At 38.8% G+C, this 27715-nt stretch overlaps 1 protein-coding gene across 13 annotated transcripts in view; it reads right to left on the bottom strand.

Annotated features, from left to right (window-relative positions):
- The window catches only part of LTBP1 (latent transforming growth factor beta binding protein 1), a 242920-nt gene that overhangs the window by 172355 nt on the left and 42850 nt on the right, over positions 1 to 27715 (bottom strand). For 10 of the 13 annotated variants that reach the window (XM_044451089.1, XM_044451347.1, XM_044451264.1 and 7 more), the window contains exons 4-5: positions 21440 to 21615; positions 7470 to 7637 (exon numbers count right to left, since the gene is read on the bottom strand). In XM_044451089.1, the coding sequence (XP_044307024.1) occupies positions 7470 to 7637; positions 21440 to 21615 (344 nt within the window). The other 3 variants (XM_044451825.1, XM_044451746.1, XM_044451897.1) reach the window with 2 other exon arrangements.

Below are 27715 nucleotides of genomic sequence, written 5' to 3' on the forward strand. Positions count from 1 at the left end.
CATCCTCTTAATCTGCCTTCCCTGCAACAGAAGCATCTTTTATGTCATCATGCTTCTCCTCCCCACTACCCAGTGCAATTTGAAATATATGCTTGACTGGCTAAAATACTAATGTATCAGCTGTAACCAAACCATTCCTCTGGTATCACATCTTTAATAATGTCCCATGAACTCTTTGGGATGCCATATAAATGGAGAATAGAACAAAGTATAGGTGCTCTGTTAAAGTCAGCAGCAAGAGGGGAAAATACCTCAAAACAAAGAGGAAACTGTTCAGGTGTTAAAAAAACAGTTATAATCAATACATTCTGTAAAGTTCTCAGGAGTTAGATCCTTTTTGCTTTTTTTAAAAAGTACTTTGTACAGTGCATAGCATAACTACGAAATAGTACTGATTTGTACCAATTTGGATAACTTTAAAAGGAGACAGAAATGTTGCACTAGTCATAATGACTATTTATCACCGCTAATATCAGGAGAGATATTTTATTTACTTATTTAAAGTTTTTATATGGCGTCCCCATTGCTACATAGCCTCGGGACAACTCACATCAACAAATAAATGAAACAGCACAATTACAATTAAAAATTGGAAACACACTGGCTGCACAATTAAAACTATAAATATTAAAAATTATTAAAATACTGTTTGAATAAAAAGGTCTTGGCCTGGCACTGAAAAACAAATAACGACAGCACCAGGTGGACCTCTCTGGAGAGAGCATTCCTCAGATGGGGCGCCACTGCAGAGAAAGCCCTCCTCTGGGTACTTTGCTTCCTAATATCTCTTACAGAAGGCTCCCGGAGAAGAGCCCCTACTGCCGATCTCAAGGGGCAGGAGGGCAAATATGGCCGCAGGCGTTCCTTCAGGTATCCGGGTCCCAAGCCGTTAAGGGCTTTATAAGTAATTACCAACACCTTGAATTGAGCCCGAACTTTGATGGGAAGTCAGTGAAGCTGGTAGAGGACTGGGGTTATATGAGAATAATGCCCAGTCCCTGTCAGCAACCTGGCTGCTCTATTTTGCACCATCTGAAGTATCCGGACTGCCTTCAAGGGCAGCTCCACGTAGAGCACGTTATAGAAATCCAACCAGGAAGTAACCAATGCATGTGTCACTGTCGCTAGGCAGTCTTCCTCCAGGTAGGGACGCAGCTGCTGGAAAGCGCTCCTCCCCACCACCGACACTTGAGCTTCCAAAGTCAGCTCCGGGTCGAGGAGCACTCCCAAGCTGCGGACACTGTCCTTTACAGGGAGTGCAACCCCATTCGGGACAAGATCCAAGTCACCTACCCAGGAGTTCAAACTACCTACCAGCAGGACCTCCTTCTTGTCTGGATTGCGCTTCAGTTTATTGGTCCTCATCCAGCCCATTACCTCAGCCAGGAACTGGTTCAGTACAGCCACTGCCTCACCTGGATTGGTTGAAAAAGAGAGGAAGAGCTGGGTATCATCAGCATACTGATGATTCCGCAGCCCACACCTCCAGATGACCTCTCCCAGCGGTTTCATATAGATGTCGAATAGCAAGGGGGACAGAACAGGCCCCTGTGGAACTCCATGGCATAGCTGCCATGGCGCAGAGGTAAAGTCCCCCAGCACCACCTTCTGGAATCGGCCGTCAAGGTAGGAGCGGAACCACTGCCAAGCAGTGCCTCCTACTCCCAGCCCCCTTAGCCTATCCAGAAGGATACCATGGTCGATGGTATCGAAAGCCGCTTAGAGGTCCAGAAGAACCAACAGGGACGCACTCCCCCTGTCTCTCTCCCTGCACAGGTCATCATACAGGGCGACCAAGGCAGATTCAGTACCGTACCCGGGTCTGAAGCCGGATTGAAATGGGTCCAGATAATCAGTCTCATCCAAGAGACCTTAGAGTTGTCCTGCCACCACCCGCTCCAGCACCTTGCCCAAAAACGGAATGTTGGCCACCAGTCTATAATTGGAGGCCATCTCTGGAACCTTCTTTAGGACTGGCCTGACCACCACCTCCTTTAGATATGCCTCTTTTGTCACTTCATGGAGCATAGGAACAGTTGGCTACCATTGTATTCATGTTCTGCTTATGGGTGTCGGGTTGGCCACTATAGAAACAGAATCCTGGACTCCACAGGCCTTTATTCTGACCCCACAAAGCTCTTCTTATGTTCATATGTATATTATCAGCAATTTGAATGCTAATTCAGCCAACATTCTCACACAACCACTGTTTCAGTCCCCGCCGCTGTCCATCACCCCTTTAAAGTGCTTTATCAATAAATACATTTTAAAGTGCAGTTCTGCTGTAGTGATTGCAAGAAAAATTTCTTGATGATACCACATGTATAAGCCAATTCTCATGACATGTGATTTCTTATGCAGACCTGTTTTTCCAGAACTTGACCCCAAAGAGAAAAGGCACCTCTGATTGAATGTCAGTGCCACTGCAGTAAAAAGTTATGTCTAATTTAATTCTCCGTTTCCTTTACCTGACACTCAAATTATTGCACAACATGCCCACTCTCTTAACAGTGATCTGTTTAAATCCTTGGGAGTCCTTAACTTGGACAAATTAATGAAAAACAGATCTATCCATGTCTTTTATTAAATGACATCTCCTGTTTAAATGTACTGATAAGGTCATCACCATTTTCATGCTTTGCTTTAAGACTAAGATTCCAAAAGTCAATTGCTAGATCCAAACATTCAGTCCAAATGAGATATTAGGGGACAAATAAGAGGAGTCACCAAAAAGAGCTGAAGGGAAGAAGGAGCAGTCTACGAAGAGAGGGTACAAAGAGTTGCAGCACAGAGAAGTAGGGAAGAAGTACAACTACAGAGTAATCTTCCTGTTTGGCAAAGAAGGTGACCACAAGTATTAACAGTTCTGGGTCAGGAGGAGACAGGGACCAAAGTGAGCAGAGGAGGGCAAAACTCAACAGAAAGAAAATGTTAGTAGATAGAGTGCCATAGTTTCATATGTCTTGGTTTCAATCAGAAGCAGGGCAAGAGCAAGAAATATTGGCCTGTAAGGTGATCAGTTGCAGCACAACAAGTCATAACATTTCTGTCTCATAAAATCTAAAGAGGATGGATTAAGTATGCACTAACTCAGACTTGTGTTGTTCAAACTTGTTATAATATATCAAAACCAGAAATAGTCTTACGAGGAAGAATGAGTCATACAATTACAAAAGTTAGCCGGAAATTTCTATAACGCTCATTATGCCGTTCCCATTTTCCATTCTCCTCTGCTATGCAAATCATTGCCAGAAATAAATAAATAAATCCAAACTGAAAAGCTGGATCTGGAAAGCTAAACATGTGGCCAAACAGGGGAAGATCAGAAATGAACCAGGTTCCTATAAATTAAATGCAACAATGAGGTGAGGGGAGATGAGAAGCTCAGAAGGCTAGGATGTTGTGCTACTGTATGTAAACACTGCATCCATACATATGTTAAAACTGAGTTACATGGCAGCACTTGCTATGCAAAGGTGGCAAACTGATTATACGATGGCACCAAAGTAATTAAGGTAAGGGACATAATCTTGGAAACCAACCACATCAAGCACACAGATATCTGTTATGTTGCTTGGGTTTTGGCTTCTCTTTGTTACAAACAATTAAAGTTACAAACTTTTTTCAGTACTCACATTTGCATACCTTTCTACTGATACGATTTATTTATTTACATATATTTATATATTTATCATCACTTTGATGAAGTGGTCTCTCAGTGTTATGAAAAACGAAAATGTTTCAGTGAAAATTAGAGTAATTTGCATATGTTCATTTGAATAGTAAAATATTCAGTTTCTATCAGAAACTGTTCTGTTGCCCTAGAAAGATCTCATTTAACAAGTTTATTTTGCTTGTATTTAGTGAATAAAACTAAAGAAAAGCATTTCATCTGAGGGGAAAAAGGAAAGCACACTTAAGATAGACGCCTATGCATGTTTAAACAGAAAAAGCCCTAGTGAGCATGGCTGGCTGGGGAAGGCAGAGAATTGCACAACTTTTTTCAGGTGAAACATGCATACAATCGTGCCTATAATATGCCTTAAATGTTATATTATGTAATTTTTATTGTGATGTTTGTAAAAAATCAATACAATGGCATGTACTACCTTTACATTATTTAAGTTTAAAGTGAAAAATACAAAACTACAAAGAACTGTTTACAATACATGGACAACCACTCATTTATTTCACAGAGTTCAGCTTTCTTCTACTAAGCATTTTAGTCAAGATTCAGTTCGGCTGTCACTATTTATTAGTTTCTTTTCACTCTGAGACATAAATATATTTCATTCTTGTAGATGCATTGATTCACATACTTACAAAGGAAAATAACCTGAAAAATTTTTGCAACTTTGGAACTACCAAGCTTTTATTCGCAATTGGCATATATTCATTTTTACTAATGAATTTATGAAATAGGATTTCTTCCACAGAAAAATTAAGCATTGGAAAAATTTCCACCCTGTATCATTCTCCCCCACATACAAAAACCCCTGGCATAATTAATATGTTGGTCTTTAACGGTTTTGTAGTGCTGCTGTTGCAACAGACTAACAAGTTAACACTCTAGAATTTGCAACAAAGCTGTGTAAAGTGGAAATAGGAATTGCCTCAAAAGACGTTAAGTTTAATTAAGAAAAAGTCCCAGATGCTAGCACATGGATTCTTAAAACTACCGATCCCTTTTACTTTTTCTAAAGACCCTTTATTTTTCCAGAAAAATCGTGAGCAGCAAAAACTATAGCTGCAGACAACTCATCCGAGTATTGGCCTGTCCCACTACAGATTTCTTCCTAGCTCTACTAACAAGAGTCATCTTTAGGTTACAGAGCCATGATCCTGAATTTTTGTATTCAAGAGCCTCAACCTTAGGAGGGATCAACTGTAACCATCTCTGATATGCACCCCCTACTGGTTAGGACTGTACTATCAAAGTACAGCAGTAGTGTATGACAGGCTGGCAGACTGGACCTGGAAAGTGTGATCTGAGCAGTCCAGGACTTAACTTCTCTCACTGCTATCCGACCAAATCAAAATGTATGCTGCTTGCCCACTATCCCAGTTCTAACTTATGAGGTATCACCAGGAATGAAACATAAATCAGATTGGTAATTTCCAAACATAAGCACATGTGTCTCTTTGCACATCCTTTCCACATATTGCTCCAGGTTCCCTTTTTAAAAAAGAATTTACTGTGCATACGTCTTCCAAAATATCTAAAATGAGGTACAGTTTGTTTCACTGGCTAATATATTCAGTTGATTATGTCGACGACAGGTGTATAGCATAGCTTTATAAAGCAAGTAGCTTATTTATTCCTGCCTATTAAAAATTAGGTTTTCCGATCTGCCTTATATCTCCAGTGGGTCAAAACAAAACATTTAAAATAAATCTGGACACAGTGTTAAGATAATGAACACAGGTATAGATGGTACTTCGTCACACCCTTTACACAGGCCCACTATTCATAAATTCCCCTCTTTTTATCAGTGCCACATACCAGAGTGAAATGTAGAACATATTGAATGTGGCATGACTTTTTATTTTTATGTGCAAACCCCAAGCTATCACTATCAAGGAATGTGCTTAGGTATTAGAGGAATTTGAATCCATACCACGGCATGTTAGCAATGCAGTTTAAGGACACTTCCATACATAGGCTCATTTCACATATAATGCCAACCACTTTGGTGTTACATGAATGATCCTTGGGTTCATGTACTTTCTCCTTTCTGGCACCTGAACTTCCGGCGAACAACAATTTGCCATTATGTATGAGATTGTCTAATTATGACTTGCCTGCAAACCAGAGTTGGAAGACTCCATTCCATTGTTGTTTCTAGATCTGTTTAGGAAAACCAGTTTGGCCAGTAATTGTATATTTGAAACTACAGTGGGTTACTAGAGAGGGGATATTTAGAAAAGACAGTATGCAAACCTGGGTTTCATCTATGAAACAACAAATTATAACTTGATATTGCACCCAACCCCAAACTTAGAATTGTATGGGTGCTTTGTAGTTAAAATCAGGCCACTTATAACCCTGTATCTTCAGTTTCACAAATGTGACGTTCTTCCCATCTGCTACAAATTCTAGTGGTAAACCACCCGGTGTCCTCCAGATGTTTTGAATTACAATTTCCATAACCTGAGCCAGTAGGGCAGTGGTCAGGGTTTATGAGAGTTGTAGTCCCAAGCATCTAGATGGCACTCAGTTGCTTATCCTTGAAATAATGCAACCAACATAGGTGGCACACTGACTATTGCATCAGGACAGAATGGTTGTACTATAAAGATGTTTCTCTGCTCAGGTACTACTTGCTGACTATCATGCTCTGCTGCAGTTGCTGCTACTGCTGCTTCCAGTGGGAACAACTTCTGGAAGTAACATTACAGCAACTGATTAGCATTCTGCACCATCCACCTTGCTAGACTAGAAAACCTGATCTTTGAGAAAAAAATGGCTTACTTAAAAAGAAAGGCAATCAGGTAATTTTCATCTACCCTGCTAAACAAATTTCACTCTTCTACACTGCAGAACAGGTTTGGTAGGATGTCATTATTCTACAAAGTAATTTGTAGTAAACTGAATATAATGGTACAGCAATGAGCTAAAAATTCCCCAGTCAGCAGCAAGAACATACATTTGCACAGTAAGAGATATGAAATGTTTAGTGTACTAGTCCAGATTATTGTGTGTACTATATAACAACTGGAAATATTTCCCACTAAAATCAATGAGCTTTGCTTCAAAACAAATGGATTTATTGTGCACAGTTAATTTACAGGGTGGGAAAATGCCTCTGTGGTAATTATATACTGCCATACACATAGCATTCAAGAACCCTTAAAAAAATCAATGTCTTATTCTTTTATTTTAGTTCAAATAAAGTATATCATTGAAATTTCTACTTGGAAACCACATAAAAGCATTCACTGGAATTACTATTAAAATTTATTTTACTTTCTATTTCATTTTTAAGTTTTCAGTCTCCTATTTGGACAGTTGACACATAATAAATCTGTTATGCTCACAGTACACTCAAGGCATAGGTTTTTAAGCTGGCACCCATTTCACTCACAGGAATGTAGGGTTAAACAATTCCCAGACAATGTCTTTCAGGAACATTTCATTTTGGTCTAAATAGATTTCACATTCACTTACCAAAATCCTATACTACAAAACTGAAGAAGCATTATTTTCCCTCAATCTTGACATATTTTTCCAACCAATTTGTGCATTCCTAAAAAAAGCAGTTTTACCTGCAACACACACGCACACAATTTTTAGTAGGAGGGGGTTTTTTTGCATGTTACAAGTTTATCAAGTGCTGTCAGAGGGATGCCTAACAGCTAAATGACATAATGCTTATTATAGATCTTTCAAAGAAAGCTAAGAAATTCACAATATGTACAAACAGTTCAGAAAGGATTAGCAAAGACTAGTAAGAATTCATGAGACTTACCTACTCGGAAGTTGGGTGCTGTCAGGGTATCAGCAGCATGCCCATTTTCACTAATCAGTGTTGTGGTGTTTCCTTTCTCGCAGCTGTTCTGACAGGTGCCTTTTTTACAGGTCACTTTGCAGATGCTGGGTGTAAAGATCACCTTGATGCGTCCCGTGTGATTTCCCACTGGGAGCAAAGGCAGAGAGAAAAAGAAAAACAAACAGATAACTTTGGTAGCCATTGACTTCCTTGAAATGGTTTATTAAAAATATTTTAATAAAGTAACAAGTTTCTAAGTGGAGAAGGGCAGGCTTCAATGCTCTCTCCTCAATATCCAGTGGTGACTCTGAAACAGGAGTAGGAAGCTTAGCAAACAGGACTCCGGGATCCACTCCAAAACCACATTTAAAGTCAAGTCACTGGAGTGGGATTAGTAATCACAATGCTGCACTTTATTCACAGTCAAAGAGCAACACCAAGGGCATGACAGCTTAAATAGCCAACCCTGACAGGCAGATGTAATGTAAAGCGACTGGCTGTTCACCTAGGGGTGAATAAACTCTTGCGTCTTCCCCTCCTGCATACTTTTCCTGTTTCTACACTTATTAAGTCACTATTTGTAGCCCGACCCCTGGAAATGTTTTAGGCATGCCGCATGTCTGAAAACATCTGTCTCAAATCTCCTGGCACCCTAGCCTGAAGTGAACAAATCCTGTGACGCAGCTGCCGGGACCCTTTATTTTTTTTTCCACAGATTCTTGGAACTGTTACTCCATGTGGATTTACATATTATAGGTTTTACTTGGTCGTCAACTACTAGCACTTAAACCAACACTTTAATTCTGAATGGCTGCCAATGGATAGCTAGCTACAGGATAAAGTAGTTTCTGAACAAAACCTGTCAGTAACAAGGGCTTAGGGCAAGTGTATTCCAAACACACCTCTGCATAATTTTAATCTGATTTATTCTTAGAATATGAGAAGATACACAAAATCCCAGGTATTCCAGATGGTTACATATGTACTTAGTTTAACAATCAACCACATTTAAGGTTTTTTGTTTTACTTAAGGCTTCAGAAAGTTACAGAAAGATCCTATGTATATTTGCTCTCTTGTCAAAATTTTAATGGACATTCATAATTTAGCATAAATACTAGGAATACTTTGCAAAAAAAATCCAAGTCTAATTTCTTCAGAGAAGTAACATTTGACCAGTCTCTTTCTTGATCCTGTCACAATGCAAAAAACAGACAAGCAAACAACCTCTGAACACTGGTTGGTTGACTGGCTTATCTGGTGTATGAATGCCCATGGGTAATGCTTACGAGAATGGAGAGTACCTCCTAACATCAGCAGATCATTATATATTATTTCTGGCTTTTCTTCAAGATTGAATGGAAGAAAAAAAACCTGTGCCAGCTGACTCATTTGTAGGCACTGGGATTAAGCTACTTGCCCACAGGATACATAGCATATACTCCCAATTTACCTTGAATGAGAAACTATATTATGGCAACCTTCTCTGAGCCAAGCGGGGAACATTCCTCCACTGCCACATACAACTACATTTGCACATGTTTATCTGGGGGGATTCAGTGTGCTCATACAACATAACCACACATATTCCCATCTATACTACTGACCATGAGACCAGTATTGGGCTTTACAGTCTGCATGTCTGGATTTTTACTTTGGGTTTGGTAGATCCTTTTGGAGGGATACTTTCAACACTTCTAATTTCAAGTAAGAACAGCTGCCATATGTATGTGCTTTAAGCTAAAAAAGACCAGAAGTTTACCTAGCTGTAATTACTCTGGTCATTAACCTTTATGCTCCAGCAAATCAAAGAGAATGATGTACCTGATGATGTGAGCATAATCACACACATACACAAACAAACCTTCCATTACCAACACCATCATCATGGCATGAAGAGCTTCCTGTACTTCCCTTATATACAGAGACCAGAATTACTTGCTATTCTCTTTCTTTGTCTGAGAAAAACACTGGGAAGGGTCATGAAAAGTTAAAAGTTTCATCCAGCACTGCCCATACTTCCCTAGGGAAGCTTTCCTCATATTTGAGAACCTTTACTCTGATAATAAAGTAGACATACCTGAAATTTAATTTTTTAAGAAGCACGTTTGACTTAGGATTCTAATTTTATCATTCATAGACACATTAATTCTCTGAGAACTTGTTCTACACCTTTCTTGATAAAAAGAGGAAGTCCAAAATTGCTAGTGAGTTCCTAAAACAGCCAGATTCCTAACATGTAAATGTGTCCTAAAACAAACAAAATACCTCCAAAGCAGAATTTTAATAATCTATTTGGAAATGACTTATGGGGGGGAAGGACCTTTTCCTAGAAAAACCTTAACAGTTTTTATCCTTATTTTAACATGCCTTTTGCAACCATTTTTTTTTCGTTTAGGAAGTGATCTAATTAAAACAACATGCAGAGCTGAGTAACCACTATCAGTCTGGCCCTGCCTGGAAAACGTCCTGTATTAGGAAACTCAACTGCAATGACAAGCGCCAAAGCACAGTTTAAAATGGGTGCTACCAGTACCAATGAAATTAAATGATCATTTAGCTTTGGATTCCTGAGTCAATATAAACAAGATGGCCACTCTTTAACTGTAATACAATGTAGTAACATAGTAAAGAAAAGGCTGGACAATATAATTTGGAACTTAGTAAAGCAAAGATGGAGAATCGAAGCCTGTGGGCCAAAACTGTTTCACTGCACAATGTAATAGAAAAAAGCTTCTCACAGTTGCAGAAAATTGTTTAAGGATCAATGGACAAACTGCATTTATTTGACTTGTACTCTGCCTTTCTACCAAAACTAACACTGAAGGTGGGATATAATGCTTTCCTTACAGACATGATGTATCAAAGAAGTGCATGTCTCCAAGCTTCTATTGTCAATTCTTTTCCTTTTCAGATCTTCAGAGTGACTGATTACTTATTTATTTCTAAGACACCCAATAAGTAATGTTTTCTGAGCATCCTGCAGCCAGTTAAAAAACTAAAATGCTATTTTTGAAACAGTTATGGTGCATTCCTATGAAGATGTCCATAATCCTCCAATTCAGAGGATTATGGACATCCTATGCAGGAAAGAAGAAGCCTGGAGATTAAGGTTGCCTAAATAGTCCTCCCACCCTAAAAAGCAGCTAGGCAACCTATTTAAGGCAATCTCTAACAGCAATGCTTCAGACCAGGAAGGGAGGAGGCCAAGGCACTGCCAGAATTTGCTGTATCTTGACAGTGTAAGCCTTCTCCTCTATCCATTCCCACAGAACACCTCCTAAACCATTTCTCTGAGGTTGCTTTTGCAACAGGATTGGAATATCAGCCAATGCTGCACCAGCTGTGAGAGGGAACAAAAGAGAAGAAGGAAGAAAAGGCAAAAGTCCTAATTCCAACATCAGAGCTGTTTTCCACTATCAGAGCTGGGGCTCTGAAAAATCCTGTGGTATCTGGACACTGTGTAGGAGCCATAGGATTGCATGGTTAAAATATAGAAACAGAGAAACAGAGCGAGTCAGAAGGGGCCTCCAGGGCCATCTAGTCTGACCCCCAGCTCCAGCCTGCTCCGCTCATGACCTGCCCACCATATAAAATATAAAACACAATACAAATGTTTAAAGGAATGTTACACAATACCACATGGCCTTTATCCTACCCAATGTGTGTATCAATTTTTGCATGAACATCTGGAGGTAAAATGGCAAATTAACGGTAGAAACTCTCATATATCTGTGTCCTCGACACATCCATGTTTGAAAACAATGGCTAAGTGTAAGAGGCAGAGACCATATTCACTGTTTCTGAAAATGCATGTCCAGCAGAGCAAGATGACCATTCAGAACTGCAGGCCAAAGGATAAACTGAGGGCCTGCACAAGGATTAGCTTGCACAAGCTAAGAGGGCTAGCTCTTCCTTGTGAGAGCTAACACACTTTTCCGTTGCAATCTAGATGGGCTTTAGTATCCCTATGTGGAACAAGAACAGGCTGCTCTTTATGATAAAGATGCAATCTTTATCATAAAAAGTTGATATCAGTACAAGGGCTTGTTTGTTTTTACTTCTGTGAATATATGCAATGCCAACTCAAACTGAGTGACCTGAGTGCCATATTTTGGGAAAGAAGGTGGGGGATAAATCAAATCAATAGAATAGAAAAGAAAACATGGAAGTAGGAATGACACAACCAGACTCTTACCTAATCACTTGAACATCTTATTCAAATCAAAAATTCTTCTGTTCTTTAGGCTTCTGTGAAATGCACATCTAGTACACCAGAATGAACATGTATACAAATGTCATTTACAATACATGGAACCATGGAGCTGATCTTTCAATGCTCCTCACTCATGCATATTTTAAAAGATATTTACACATTAACACCCGTATTCCTATTTGAAATTCTACTTGCATACTTTGCACCCAAATTACAAAATATTTTGCAAGATGCTGCCCTCGGGGACTGTTTCATGATATTGTGCTTCCACATGGCAAATATATGTCTAGGACAGTTACTCGGTAGCGGATGGGAACTGGCAGTGTTCCAAAATTATACAGAATGAAAATCCATCTGCCATTCATTCATCATTAGCACAACAAATGGCACAAAATGGCCCCAGTAATATGAAAACGAACTCTATCAACATATATGACTGGAACACATATGACTGAAATGTATTTTCTTATTATTCATTCGTACAATACTAGTTTATAAATTTTGTCATTTGAATAAAATCCCCTCTGAATAAAAACAGAGAACTGAGGGAGAAACATGAAGATTTACCTAAAACTTTATCTTAAATCCATGGGCTTGGATTCTATGTGCAGAACACTGTTTCTGTAAATGGAAGTTCCTTCCATTCATGGAGCAAAACTCGAGCTTGATTTTCAACCATAGGTAGTCTCTTTTTTAATATTTCTTTCTTGGAATTAATACTGGCATTGTACCCAGTATTTTGCAATAGAACACAAAAAAAGTCAAACAGACTCTATCCAGCAATGTCAGAAATTAAATGCAATCTAATGGAAGGCTCACTGTGACAAAATGAATTGTGGTCTGTTATACAGTGATCGAAAAAACAAGCGCAGGAATGGGCATTTGGCAGGGTTTGTGACCAGATGGCCATGACAGCTGTTTTGGCCATACCTAGACAGGGTTATATAAGGTGAAGGAATTCTATAAGCTAGCACTGTAGATCTCCTTACTTTTGATGCTAATCCTCCAGGAGGGTATTCCAGGCAGATTTTAAACCCCTTTTTTTGTCTATATGAGCCACTGTTCCTCTCAATTTTGTCTATTGTTTGGAATTTACAACTTTTCAGAAACTAGATAGATGCTTTCACGTAATTACTATCTGTTGTGTCCTGTCCTCCAGCAATCATGGTAAGCATATTCATAAATCACTTTTATTTAAATAATTCCTTTTGTGGTCTCAATTCTCTCAGAGGCAATCAAAAAATACATGTTGGGCTGTCAAGGAGCCTCTGGTTGCCTCTCTGGACATACTGATTATGAGTTCACTGCTCAGTCCTGCTAGAGTTTTCTACAACACTCTTGCCCCATGCTCCTATTTACACAAGAAGCTAGAAGTTTTCCCTGAATGTGACCTATTGTCTCCAACAAAGACTCATGGAAACTTCCCAGATTTATTTGCAAAGGAATTGCCTCTATGAATTGTCCCTGACTGTTCAGCAGGTGCCCCTGTCAAGGTCAACACTTCAAGCTGAGGAGGATTAGCCATATTGGTCGCCACTGTCTCCCTACTCCCCTGTTCCCCAGGCAGAGTGGGAAGCCAGGCCAATTACCCGCAGCTGGACTGGAAGCTACCTACTCCTACTCTGAGTCTGAACCTATGTCTTAGGTGGAAACCCTACCTGGAGTGGGGCAAGGTCCCACACTCTCTGATACAAGAGTTCTGATATGAAGGCACTGAACAGCCTGTATGGATCTTGTTCTGTTTAGTGTGTGATCCTGCTGTCATAGAAGTGTTGGGATGTTTTGCTAATGAAGGAAGAAAGTCTGAATCTTTCCAGCCTTTGTGTGAAACTGGGACCAAAATCAGGCAAGACGAACACATTGCAAAGCACACAAGGCAATCTCTAATTATGCCATCAAGCTGTAGGTATGTATTTAGAAGGATACCCTGCATTTAAAAAGGATTATTAATATTGTATTTTATTTGGAATAAAACAATCCTATTCCATACACATTATTTTGATGTGAAGTTTACACGAACTTAAGTTCTGTCCTTTATATTGTGGTATTAATGGTCCAATACCACTGCAGAATGCAGTGGATAAAGCTAATAACCAACATATAACCAACCAAATATACATATACACTTGCAGTTTTAAAAATACTACAAGAACTTTTTTGTTCTCTTACACTTTTTCAACTGCTGATAAAACAGATTCAGGAGGAAATTACTTATTTCCTAAACTGGGTCTTGCCTATTATTTTACTACCAGATCTAGATTATTCTTCCTATCTACTTCCTATCTACTATCAAAAGGAAGCGTGATATTGCACAAATAATCCCGTGAAATCTCATCTTGTCTGACAACACTCTCACCCATGTAAAAATTGTACATGGAAGTTATTTTACAGAATTTCTTAGTAATAGAGAATTATAAAAGTGGCAGTTCCTTTCTCCAGAATTTATTTAACTGAAGCCATACATAGTAGCCTTATTATTTAACCCTTGAGTGGGTTTTAGTAAATATATGGATTTAAGAGTACCTGAACAGTGGCCTCTGTGAAGATGCTTCTACCCAATGTATCTTCTCTCACCCTTGGTTTAGCTCATTATCACTACCCCAGTCACTGTTATACACACATTCACTCGTCCCCTGTATAAACAAGGAGACAGGTGGAGACATTCTCTCAACTCTCTTTATGCATAAACACATAACACACACCACATCTTACCTTTTTATCCCCAGTTAAATCCCAATCTCATGCATACCATGCAAAGCACAAAAACACAGGCACAAATGCAAACTTCCTATTCCTCCATAGTGCTTCTGCCTGCACTAAATTGCCCATTCAAGTCTCTGCCTCTGCATGAGTGTTGGAACTGAGGAGAATGAATGAACTAGCATACTGTACAGATGCTGGAAGCACTTAAAACAGTCACGCCACATAATTTGGTTGCAATAGTTGTAAGGAACAACCCTCTCATGAGCAAAAGGCTTTATCCTCCTACTTGGTCAGAGAAAACATATTACTAGAAATCTGGGAGAAATCCCCAGATGCAGGCAATCAGTCCTCCTCCATGTGCTGTCATGCAGTTTCATTCTTTCCTGAGCCACCTGCCCATGAAACAACGTGAGCTGCAGGGAGAGATGTATGGACAGCAGCAGCACCTCAATAATTTGGCCACTTCACTGTTTATTCCTAATCACAGATCATGTATGTAGTTGAAAAGTATTGATCCCAATACAGATCCCAATGGGACCCCTTTCATTGGGAGAATTTACCATTTATCCTGAGCTCTCTGCTATCTGTTTTCCATTCTACCACATCTCTTATTAAGAGAAGTTTTCTCTGTCGAGATTAAATGTGACTGTGCTGAACTATTTCCAATTGGTTCAACAACACTTATGTCTCATACTATGTCCATGAAAACACCACAGGGGATTAAATCCTGCTTGGTTGGTTCTTCTAGTGCAGTTATTCATGGTATCAAAAAATTTAACCTCTCTGTAAAGATCATTTCTGTACAGAGAGCAGTTCATTTGGAGTGCAGACTTTTTGCATACTTAAAACTTTGTCTAACATGTGTGATAGCTTTCAACAAACAATACTGTTGTTTCTTGGTAATCAACTTTACAAGAACTGCTAAAAAAAGAGGATCCTACACCCCCCCCCCCAAGACAAACTAGAACAAAGGAAGTAATTTGAGATAAAATTATGGAAGCACTTGATTCTACCATGACCTAACTCATGATATTTTTCAACTGTAATTCTTTAGCTCTAGGTTCTAGAAAACTGAATGGACCACCTCTTAAAGACAGTATTTATTTCTTCATTTAATATGTTATTAAAATTGAATATACTACTTTTAAATAATACTATAAAGGGAGCTGAAAACCAGTTATTTTTTTATTTAAAAAGCAGTTAAACAGGCCAAATTCTTTAGGCGGCCTGAACAGTTCAAGGACTTTCCTGAAAATTAAGGTTTGTCTCCATTATTAAATGCCAGCAATGAAGTTCTCTGCGCTACACTATAATTGATGACTCTGAGAAAAGTTGGTTTTTAGTTTGTAGTATGCTCTTCTCAAACAGGTACCCTTAGAAAGGATTTTCTACAACCTGTAACTTAAGATTTCTGAAAGTCATATAAATAGCATTGCCAAAATACTGCATAAAGGTGGCCCTCTTCAATTGGGTGAATAAGTTTTATTACCATGATTTGCCTAAATCATGTGACACCTCAGGCATACAGCAGACAAGAAATATTGATGATATTCAATGACCACAGATGATTTTCCAAACAATTTACCATAAGGTGTAGTGATGGCACCCAATTTGAATGGCTCTAAAAGGGGATTAGACAAATTCTTAGAGGATGAGTTTATCAATGGCTGCCAGTCCTGACACCTCTATGTTACCCTGGTATTAGAAGTCATATGCCTAAGCATACCCGATGCTGGGAAACATAGGAGGAGGACATGTGTTCATGTTCTGCTTGTGAGTTTCCCAGAGGCAGCTGGGTTGACCATTGTGAGAAGAGAATACTACATTAAATAGACCTTCCTTTGGTCAGAACCAGCATGGCTAGCATCTGAGACCTGAGCTATGCAGGGGTATGTGTGAAGAATAGGTAATTTTAAAATATATTTAGATAGTGAAGAACAACTAAGAAATTCTGGCAAAAGTTATTCATGCTTGGGTAACCTCCCAGTTGTTTACTGTACACAGGCCTACCCTTGAAAACAGCTTTGAAGAGAGGGTAACTCAAACAACTCATTTTTTGGAGAGATGCAAATGCCCGTCAAACTTTAGATAGGTCAGCTATTGAAACTGGCTTGTTAAATATATAAAGCCACAGTGCCATTATATATTTTTGTTAAAATAAGAATGTCTTGCAAACAAATAAGCAATCAAACAAATCCTTCCAAATGACACTATTCAAAGCTGACTCAAAGGTTTAAAAGGTGTGCCATTTATTTTGGATTTTGTTGTTGCTCTTGCAGGAGTTTGAGTTATAACTCTGCAGAGAATAACTCTACAAGACTATAACATGTCTAGTCAGATAAAAAGCCACTGAATTCAATAAGGCTGACTTCCAAGTGGTGAAGGATCAGGAAAATTATTTGGAAACCCAAGTTGGGAGAAATCCTATTTTACCAAAATGTTTCTCCTCGAATAGCTGAACCAATTTAATGAATGTTTGATTGAATGATTGCTTCTCCTCAGCCAAGATGTTTTGTCCAATGACTGTTTATCCTCAGTCCTAATCTGAATATATATATATTTCCACAGGAAAATGCAGTCCTGTCCTGTCCACCCACTCATAGGTCGTACAGTGGTCCCAGAAGGATAACATGAGTGATGCGCCTGAAAGCTGCCATAAGATCAAGCAGAATCAACAGGGTTTTGTTCTGTTTCTCTTCTAACATAGTTCATCATACAGGATGATCAAAACCAGGCATGAAATCCAACTGATAATCAGTCCCATTCAAGAGTATCTGGAGCTGCTTAGATGACACCTCTGAAGGAGCTTGTCCAAGAAGAAAAGGTTTACAACTGCCCAGATGTCCTGAGTCCAGGAAGGATTTTTGCCTCTTTGCTGTCCCTTTCAGATAGCTTTGTGGAGGCATTAAATCACTTCCTTGGCCAGCTGGATGTGCCCTTCCTGCTGATTTTTATAATCCAAACATGGAATTTGCTGCGTAGACTCATTCAAGCAGTTTGAACATCATCATCAAGCTGTACCAAACACTGATGTTGTACCAAACCAGCTTCAACAAGCTATATCAAATGTGGGCAAGCAGGTCGCCTGCAATAACACACTGAAGTCTAAGTACCAGAAGATCCAAGAGACTGTATCTTGGAAGTGCCTTGCAAATTACACCAGGCCTTTGATGGAGTCATGGTGTCATGGTGTTAGGACCTGCACGGGGAAAAAAAGCCTTAAACAACCCTATGTAACTCTGTGACAGCACAGAGAGGTCTTTGCCACTTTAACTGCCTCTGAAAATGCTTGACTATAAGCATTTACCAGTGTTTGATGACATCTGCTGGGAGTTTTCCTCTTAATTCCTCAGGCTAAGACCTTTTTATTTAAAACTTATTTTAATTGTTAATTTATTATGTAGGTTTTTTAAATTTTTAAGCAGAGATGCACCGGGTTTTAATATTTTTATTGTATAATTTTTATATGCTTTTGTTTGTTTTTGTTGTGAGCCGCCCCGAGGCTTTGTTGCGATGGGGACGGCATAGAAATGTTTTAAATAAATATATAAATAATTCACGTTGCTTCCTGTTTTGTTTCATCACTTTCAGTTCCAAAGTATACTGGAAAGCCATACAATCTCTACTACTGAGAGGACACTCAGGAACAATTGTGTCAACTGCCTGTGTCATTCATTTTTTCATTTTATTTCTGTACTGCACAAAGCCCTCTGGGTGGTTTACAACAGCATTTCCACAGGAGCACCACCTGTACAAGCCAGCACCCACCCGGGTCCTCTGAAAATTATCTGGATCCTTAGCTTCCAGAGGCAGAACATTATAATAGTTTCCCCACTCTTGGAAGGAGAAAAGCTGCCATAAATCTAAAGCTCAACAGAAGCCAGTCTGAGTATTGATTCAAAGTCTCCTATTTTCAGATCACTGTCTCTATCACTAGCTGAAAAAGAAAAAAGTCTATAATGTGTCTTGCTACATGTGTTGGCCTGATAGGCCAATTGGGACAATCCCACAGAGGCCACAAAATCCTGAGCTGCCCGAGAATCAGGTGGAACTTCAGATTAAAAATAACAGAAGTATGCATTCTTATGGATAGATTCAACACACAAAATATACAGTTATGTGTCTTACATTACATTAATTCCCCAATGCAATACATTAATGTATTACATTAATTCCCCAATGCAATACATTAATGTATTACATTAATTCCCCAGCAATACATCTTCTATGATCACTTGTTTTGAAGCACAGAAAAATGGTGACTGGCTGAAATAGAATAAAAATATAAGAAACCACTCTCTGAATAGATTGACCTCTACATTTTCCAGTGCAGGGGGGAAAAAGCGCCACATATGAAAAATGTTTTTAAATATGGAAAGATTAGCTCAGAAGAATTCTGGGCTAGAAGTTGTCAACTACTCTACAGTCCTGAATTAGATGATCATATATTTTATTTTTCCTCTGTGGAGCCTATGACTTATTTTCAGTGCATAACATCAACAATACCCAATAATTCAGACAGCTGTTCCATATTTATTTTTAAATACATCTTTCAATGTGAACTCTCAGCCTATATTTATTATCAATTGTGTAAACTCTCCACATTTTATTTCACCTGTTGTTTCCTCTAATACTTGTGTGGCTCCAGCGACCAATCCCCAAGGTGAAGGGTCAAACCCATGCCCTAGTGAAGGAAGCATTTCTCTGCCTACAGAAAGATGGTGATGTGGTGTTTAAAGTACTCTGCTTCATCCCTAAAATCCTTTTTATAATGCAGTAAAATGCTGAGGAAAAATAAAGCAGCAGCTATCTTGGGTCATTTAGTGGCAGAGCCCAGAGGCTTAAGAAAGGTCTTCTGCCACAATCCTGCTTTGTGTTGCTAGCAGGAACACTGGCACAATGTTGCCAAATTACCAACGTGGAATTCTTGTGCCACAGTTCCAGTTTTTGTTCAGATTTGTCATACATGCAATCAATGCCTTTCTGGAATTTACTGAGACAACTTAAAACCCTGACAAATGAAGAAAGGTCTGAATTGCACTGAAAGCCAGTAATTATATAGTGGATGCAGAAACAACCCTTTTTTTTACAGTTGACTTTTGGTCAAAAAGTCCCTAGTTCAGAGTCCCAGAGGTGCATACTCTTGCAGAGCATCCACTACAATTACCTTTAGTCCTCTTTCTGTTATGTTTCACAGATATGGGTAATACTAGGCTATCTTACAAGGTATGTGTAAGGATCCCTGATATCAAGTATGTGAAACACTACTAGATTTTAGAGAAATAAGCAGAGGGGGAAGTTGTGTGAGTCCCCCTGTAGCTTCTATCAAAGACAAATTCTGTACTTTCAGAAAACTATGTTGTTATTGTTGGGCTGTCTGATCTGGATCCAGCAATTTCCTCCTTTACCACCACCCCAGCTTGGAATGCCTGAAAAAAATGTGGACTGAAATTATCCCTTCCTTGGATATCATTTTTATCTTGCAAACACAGCTCTTTTCCCTTCTAATTCTGTGATTTCTCCTAATGTTTTAAGAAGGAAAGATCCCATTACTTTCTCACAGAGCCTGACAAGGCTTTTGCCCCCACTGGCTGCCCTCAAAACAGAGGATCTGTGTCCGCCCTACTCTATTGTTAAGGGATTCACATCAATGTATACCATCATTACTCTGCATGTGATGTGACAGATGTGACCTGTCAATCTCTCCTTTCCCCTAACTTTAAACTGACAGCTTCACCTTAGAGGTCCACAAACATGCAGTCATTCAGAAGGAAAAAAAAAGAGAATGCATCAGTCAGCCAGAAACAGTAAAGCACCCAAGCAGCCAAGTCAAATCCTTGTACTAAAGCATGAACAGGAAAGGGTTGATAGATGTACAAAAACAGAACCCCTCCCATGGAAATGTCATGCCTCCTAATCAAAAGAAAGGAGTATATCCATTTCTTTGTGCCCTATAGAAAAAAAGTTAATTATAAAAACAACGTTCATTTACCACATGACATTATTCAAACCCTAGAACAAGGAGTGGCAAGTTGTGACCCTTCAAATTTGGAGGGAAGGTACAACCCCTATAGCAGTGAAAAATCATGATTGTTGTGGTCCTTCAGATGCTTTGGACTATAAATTGCCCATTCACAATTGCAATATTATCAGTATGAAAAGCAACTTATTGACTGCAAAATCAATAGAAATTACATCAAAAATAAAAAAGAAACAACTGTAGACAAGAATTTATAAATCTCTTGCTCATAATGTTTAATGCATTCACATCTCAAGCACCCACATCTCATGATGGACAAATGATGCTGAACTTTTCTTACCTAGTAACTAGCACTGTCTGCAAAATCCAAATTCTGATATCAAATTCAACTATAGATTCTGTGAGAATATTATGGCATATAAGCATTAATCATTAGCAATGATTTACAAAGGACAATTAAATGGCAAATGTTTTGGATCAAATAGATCTAAAACACTTTAAACCAGAGATACGGAAAGATGGCCTACAAGCTCAATACAATCCACCAGGTTCTTTCCTAGTTCCCAAATGCTCTTCCCACAGTACAAAATTCCCTTATCTGTGTTCAGCAGCTGAATTATACAATTAAGGTGAAACCCTATGCATGTTTAGATAGAAAGAGTTGTGTGTACATATATATGTTTTTTTAAATGAAAATGTGATCGTATTGGACTTTCTGGACAATGTTTCATGTACTTATATGATGAATCTGATAGCACTGTGGACACCATTCTGCAGTATCTCATTCCACAACTAACAGCAGGGCAAGAGCACCACTCAGATTTGCATCTATTCTAAATCAGTTTCCAGGGCTACCTCTTCCAAAGCCCAGACTGACACTGATCATTTTTGTAAATATGTTGGTCTATCACAACCCAAATAAGCAATTATCTGGCCAATGTATGGATATACATTACACAGTATTGCAATGAGTTCACCTTTTGACTGCCCCCTGGTTTCTTTCTGTACTTCTTGATGACAGTCAGATTTTACTGCTTTTCAATAATACTTACACTGGAGAGGTGATGTAAGCTGATCCTGATTCATTCTTAAAGGCAATGAACTCTCTGTAGATTGTTCTCCTGAAATAACTTTCTTTGTTGGATAGTACTTGGGCTTGATAACATATTGCTGTGTTTGGCCATGATGCACATTCATCATCACAGTTTGAGAAGAAAGCGGTATCATTCTGTTTGAAGAAACAAAAACAGAAAAATTGGAAAATGTGTTACTGTCATTAAGTATAATTTATCCAGAAATGATATGTATCCCAAAATGGAGAAATACTACTACCTATAGGATCATGGTAACATCTTAAAGTACGAAGAAACTTCCAAAACTTGAAAACTTGGCACATGCATGGTACCCATTGTCTCCAAAAAGAGGGATATACTACACTATGCGTATGCTGAACTTCCTAGGAAAACAGGATGTTTCCAAGTACTTCTGCCTCTGAACCCTGGACTTTTACTTACATCACTCATTTCTCATTGTATTCTCCCTGGTTTCAGCACCTCACAGTTTATTATATGAGAGAAGGATCCAGATTGAAGAGACTGTTCCATAAGATTAGTTAACTGGAACAATATACATACCAAATGAGTTACAAATGTCTTCAGACTCAGAATTGTCCCTGTGACAAATGAAACTACTGTGGAATGTGTATGATAGCCAAAATACACAGTGTAACAATAGGAGTAGTAGTAGTAAAAAGTAGTAGTAGTGGTGGTAGTAGTAGTTTAGGACTGATTCAATTAACCTTCAATGAGCTCGTGCTGACCCTATGGAGCCAATATCCAACAATTTAAGCAACCAAGTGAACCTGTAATATAACCATAAGCAACCCATGAAATCACAGTTCTTTCACCATACAGACCACAGAATTAGCTAAGCACCATCATATATCCTCCATTCTAGTAACAGTGAGAGACTGATAACCTGATAACGTTTAGTTCACCATTTTGCCAAAGCATGCATAGATCTCTCCACGGTTATGCACACGAAATTGCCATATGAAGCAGCAAAGATCAAAAGAGAGAGGAAGGCTTCAAAACAGTACTGGGCTGGAGGCAGGGCAGGAGAGAGGTTGTAATGATAATCAAACTTTAATACTTTGAAAAGCCCAATACATTACAATATAAACCTTCTTCAAGGATACAATAATTCAATTTACTGAGTATTTCTATTAAGATAATTCCTCTTACTTCCAGTTGTGGTCAGTTGTTTGTACTCGGTTGTCCATATGGTCAAAGTCTACAACAAATCAGTTCCCCTGTATGGACACAACCATCAAATGTGGAGTTTTAGTAGTCAGAAACACACAGTAAGGCAGGGGTGGGCAGAAGCCAGATCTAATAATTCACTAGGTGATTTACAACAGATCGGGAAGGTTTTCCTATTTCAACCATTGAACAACAGCAGCTACAAAAAATCTTTTTCCCCTCCCCTCCTTTTAAATTGTCCTGCTAAGATGAAGAAAGCTTGTGCATAACCAGAAACTTATTTCTGCATGGAAGTACAGTGGGCTCCATTAAGTTCTCATACTAAAAACAAATTCCTGGGCTTAGAATGCTTAAAATTTTATATATGTATCTATTGCATCAGTTTCATTTGATGGATCTCAGGATTCTAATGAAAAGACAAAGCAAAACTTGCAAACTGGAAGACTACACTCCCTTCAGTAACCAATCATTAACAGGATGAGCTTCTCATCTTTTTTCTGATTATCACCATTAACATTGACCATGGAATGGGGAATACTGTATTTTATCTATTCACCACAATCCCCCCCTTCTCACACTCCCCCAGCTGATTTATCCTAGAATACTGTGAATGAGCAAGGTTCCTCCTCTGCGCCATCATATCATGCAAATAGGAAACCTGAAATGAATTTTGGTATGTTGTTCTATACCAAATTTAAAGCTAACACAAAGCTAGCAATTTCTGGTTTGCTTACACATTCAAATGACTGGGAGAAACAAAGTAGAAGTAAACAGCTTGTGTACATCAGCATACTGCTTGTTCTAAGAAAACCAGGAATCCTAGCTTATTGTTATGTGCAAATGTGACCAGAGTCTCTCAATCCTCTCTTTAAAATCAATACCCACCATAAGTGTGGCCCACTTCTGCACATGTGGTAAGAGCACAGGGCAGATTTCAAAACTTACACATGCAGGTACTATTGCAATATTATATGCAATAAATGAGCCCAGCAGTAGGGAAATAATACACAGTGGACCAAAAAGGATAACATACTTGTAGCCTCTTCACTAGCAGTGGATAAGATGGAGGAGGAGAATGATGTAAGCTGCCTTGAGCCCTTTGTAGGAAAAAGGCAGGATGAAAGTTGCGGGGGAGGGGGTGCGGCCTGCGGTTCTACAAGCTCTGTCAGGTTGATCCCCAGGGAAAAACAGAAATTTGCCCTAGGAAGTGACTCTACAGCTCTAGCCACAGAAGACTTGTTTCTAGCGCATCTCCAGAGCATTATAGAAAGCAATGCTTGAAGGCTCGCACCTGCTTCCTAGGATACTACGGCGAGAACCAGAGTCCATTCTGAGAGCATTACTGTTCCCCTCACCCCGTTTTTCTTGTCTTTATTTGGCTCCAGAAAGGTGTGTGAGTGTGGGTATATGAGAAAAGGAGAGAGACAGAGGGAGGAGAGATGTTGCATGTGAATGTGTATAAACGTGCCCTGTGAATCTCTGCCATCTGAGCAGGCACTCAATGGGGACCCTGGGCTGAAAATATTATGAACTTCTGTGCTGCATGAAGACTTATACTGATGTGCAGCAATGCCACTGTTATCAATTTAATATAATTAAAGATTGTAGGGTAAACCCAAATACCACTCACTCAAGGGCTCGGGAAATTTGTCTTAATATGATGAATTCTTGGACAGTCTTTATCAAACAATTATGACAGGCAGAACTGAGAGAAGTAACGTTTGGCAGGAAAAATACCGTCTAGACTAAATAAGCCAACTCTAACTCCAGTCATCTTTTATAAATGCATGTTATTTACTGTAAGTCTGATGTTCAGCTGCACAGCCAGTAATTTCTTTTTAAAAAAACTGCTTTTCCCCCAGGAATAATCTTTTTGCACAATCAGTTCTTTTTGGTGGCTTAGCCATCTTTCAACCTTCTTCTAAAAGTAAAGCAGTAAGTCAGATAAAAAATGTTTGCCAAAAATATTCAAGAGTTGATTTAGGAATCTAAAAGCATCACAATTAAATTTTCTAATTAAAATTGTTCAAAGTACTTGTACTCTCTAACATATGTTCTCTCCTTCAAACAAACTACTGGTGTGCCCTTTGTGTTTTTACATGCAGATGAATTTGCATATACAGGATGGAACAACCCTGTCAGAGGTAGCACAGTAACATCACATAACTAAAAGACAGATTAAAATAAACCACAAACATGAATTCAGTCTGTAACTGAGAAACATTCTCCTGTCAGATAAATTTGCCATAATATGAAGAAGTTGACTAATTGTTATTCATAGCTACTGGCTTTCTCTTCCACTGCATGTACACCATGTGTTCAAATACAGCTGAAATGGGACTGTCTGCCTGCCCAGGAATACTGGCAAAGTGCCTTTTTGCTATTCACCAGAGGCTCAACAGCAGAGACAAATCTTTGCCCAGCTGTGGATTCCAATGGAAACTTTAGGGGGCTGCTAGTGCTGCCCCCAATTAACAAAACAGAGTAAATTGGGTTTGACTTTTCTTTTCCATTGAAGTTTAAACAAGCAGTTAGTTTCTCAGTAGATGTTATTCTTTTTTGCCCTCTTCCTCTTGTGGATCCAGAGGCTTTGAATGGAACTTTGAAGAGCCTAACAGAAGGAAGTCATAGCGCTATTGGGGCAGATTACAGATCAGATCAGATCAGATCAAATCAAATGACTTGAAAGGCTGTCCCCATTCAGTTCCATAGATGGAGCTGTCCTGCTCTGGAATATTCAAAAATAAAAGTTAAGTGGATGTAAATTTAGTTTAACAGTTTGTTTGTTTATTTAGAGTATTTGTATGCCAGTCCCATCGCATAGCCTCAGGATGGCTTACCTAAAATAAAATAAAACATAATATACATATAATCCAGATCCACCCTGGCTGCAGATTAAAACCTATACGCTGATATTAAAATTTATTAAAATATTGTTGAAATAAAAAGGTCTTAGCCTGGTGCTGAAAAACAAATAATGATGGTTTCCCAATGTGCCTTGAAATATCTCCTACATTGCACACTTAAGTGCATGCATGCCTCTAGAATGGAAGGTTTAAAGACAACTATGCATGTACATTTTTATTTAATTAGTTATTTTATTATTTATCTTTTACTTCCACTTTATTTAATTATATCATTTTAATTTTCTGTAGGAACTAAAGAATCTTGATCCTGTATACTTAACTGTAGTCCTATTTTTAATTAAATTGGATTTACTTGATTTAAATTGGATTTTTAAAAAAATAAAATGCTTTTTGAGGAAAAATCTATCTAGTTTGTTATTTAAGATAGTTGGATTGGCTTTTAACTATGTAGCTTGAGGCTGTATGTTCATGCAAAGTTTAAATTTTAGATAAATTAATTCCATTAATCCATTCACATACTCATGCTCTTCCAGTGGGTTCTGTAAGATTATCGGGCAATTTTTCTATCCAGAAGTTATTTTCACAGATGGTTGGTTTTATCATTCTCAAAACTGTGAATATGTGTCTGAAGAGATCACATGGTTCTTCTTCACAGTAAATATGTTATAAAAGAAACATACAGAGTTGAGAAAAAGACCTTAATCTCATGGTTCCTTTGCAAATATACAGAATCAAGCCCTTACCTCTTAAGTGCTAAGGTTCAAAAAACTGAGTGAAGAAGCTAAGAGGAGGAGGGGCAAACAGTAAAAATGAAGGTGAAACCTTTTGAACAGAATATTTCACAAGTTTTTGGATCTTTTTGTGTATAGCCTGTGGTTTATCATATTATTCTTTTCCTGGAGGAAAAAAACCTATAATGGCAGCAGGCCATAAAACAGACCCTGTTTGGGAATATTTTAATCAAGTTCCTCTACCCACAGGTAAGGCAGGCATGTGTGCAAATTATGTAGAAAATCATGATTTAAATCTAATCTTAAAGGCTAGTGCTTAAATCATGATTTAAATCAAATCCACCCTGCTTTATAGCTAAGGATTTTTACCGTATCAATATACTACAGTTGACAATAAACCTTGTCAACTGCCAAATTGGTCGTGACCCAAGTCAAATTTCCCCATAAGGTTCAATGAAAATAAGGTTAATCCATTCTGTAACCATTTTTTAATCACAAAAATATGAAACAAAGTGACAAAGAACAACAAAGTAACAAAGTACAAAATGATCGCAGCCATTTCTCCCCTGAGCATGACCACGATGGCGCCTGTCTTCCCTGCACAAGCGCAACTGTGATTGCAGCCACTGATGAGCACAGTTGCGCTCGGGCAGGGAAGATGGGCATGATCGTGCCAATCTCCCCCCTTGAGCACGACTGCAATCGCACCCATTTTCCCTGAATGAGTGCGACCACGGCCATCCTCCCCAAGCACGACCGCGATCGCACCAGTCTTCCCTGCACGAGTGCGACTGCAATCGTGGCCATCTCCCCTGAGCATGATTGCGATCGTCACCCGATGCAGAATTCATGACCTGAAGAAATTTTTTTCTGAGATTTCTGTTCACAACTCGATTTGGTCATGAACTGAGGCATTCATGAGCCAAGGTACCACTGTAATTAGTTGATTTTATATTGTAATGGCTGCCCAGATAGCCTATTGTTAACAGGCAGCTTGTAAACAAATTTATTAAATAATGCAGAAATCGCATTCTAGCAGAACTAGTATTCTAACACAGTACATACATGCTTTTGTATACAATGCATCATTAGAATGTCATAAGGCTTGCTGTGCTAGGAAAGAGAAACTCAGGCCTGGGAATACCTATTTTATGCCAGTCCAATAATTTCAAACACTGTAAGTGCACTAAAGTTTTGGGTTGTAAGAACTATAAAAGTGCAGGTAGTTACTGAATTATCTTTAGGGGTTTTCATAAGAAATCCAAGAATACTTGTGGTGTGGTGGTTAGAGTGCTGGACTGAGAGATCTGGGTTCTAGTCCCCATTGAGCTTACTGGGTGACTCTGGGCTGCTTACAGACACTCAGCCTACCTCATATGGTTGTTGATGTGAGGATAAAATGGAGAGGAAAACCTTGTCAACTGCTTTGAGTTACTTGCAAGAAGAAGAAACATGGGATACAAGCATGA

The sequence above is a fragment of the Varanus komodoensis genome, unplaced genomic scaffold (assembly GCF_004798865.1).
Source record: "Varanus komodoensis strain SLA01 unplaced genomic scaffold, ASM479886v1 scaffold1, whole genome shotgun sequence".
Lineage (NCBI taxonomy): Eukaryota > Metazoa > Chordata > Lepidosauria > Squamata > Varanidae > Varanus > Varanus komodoensis.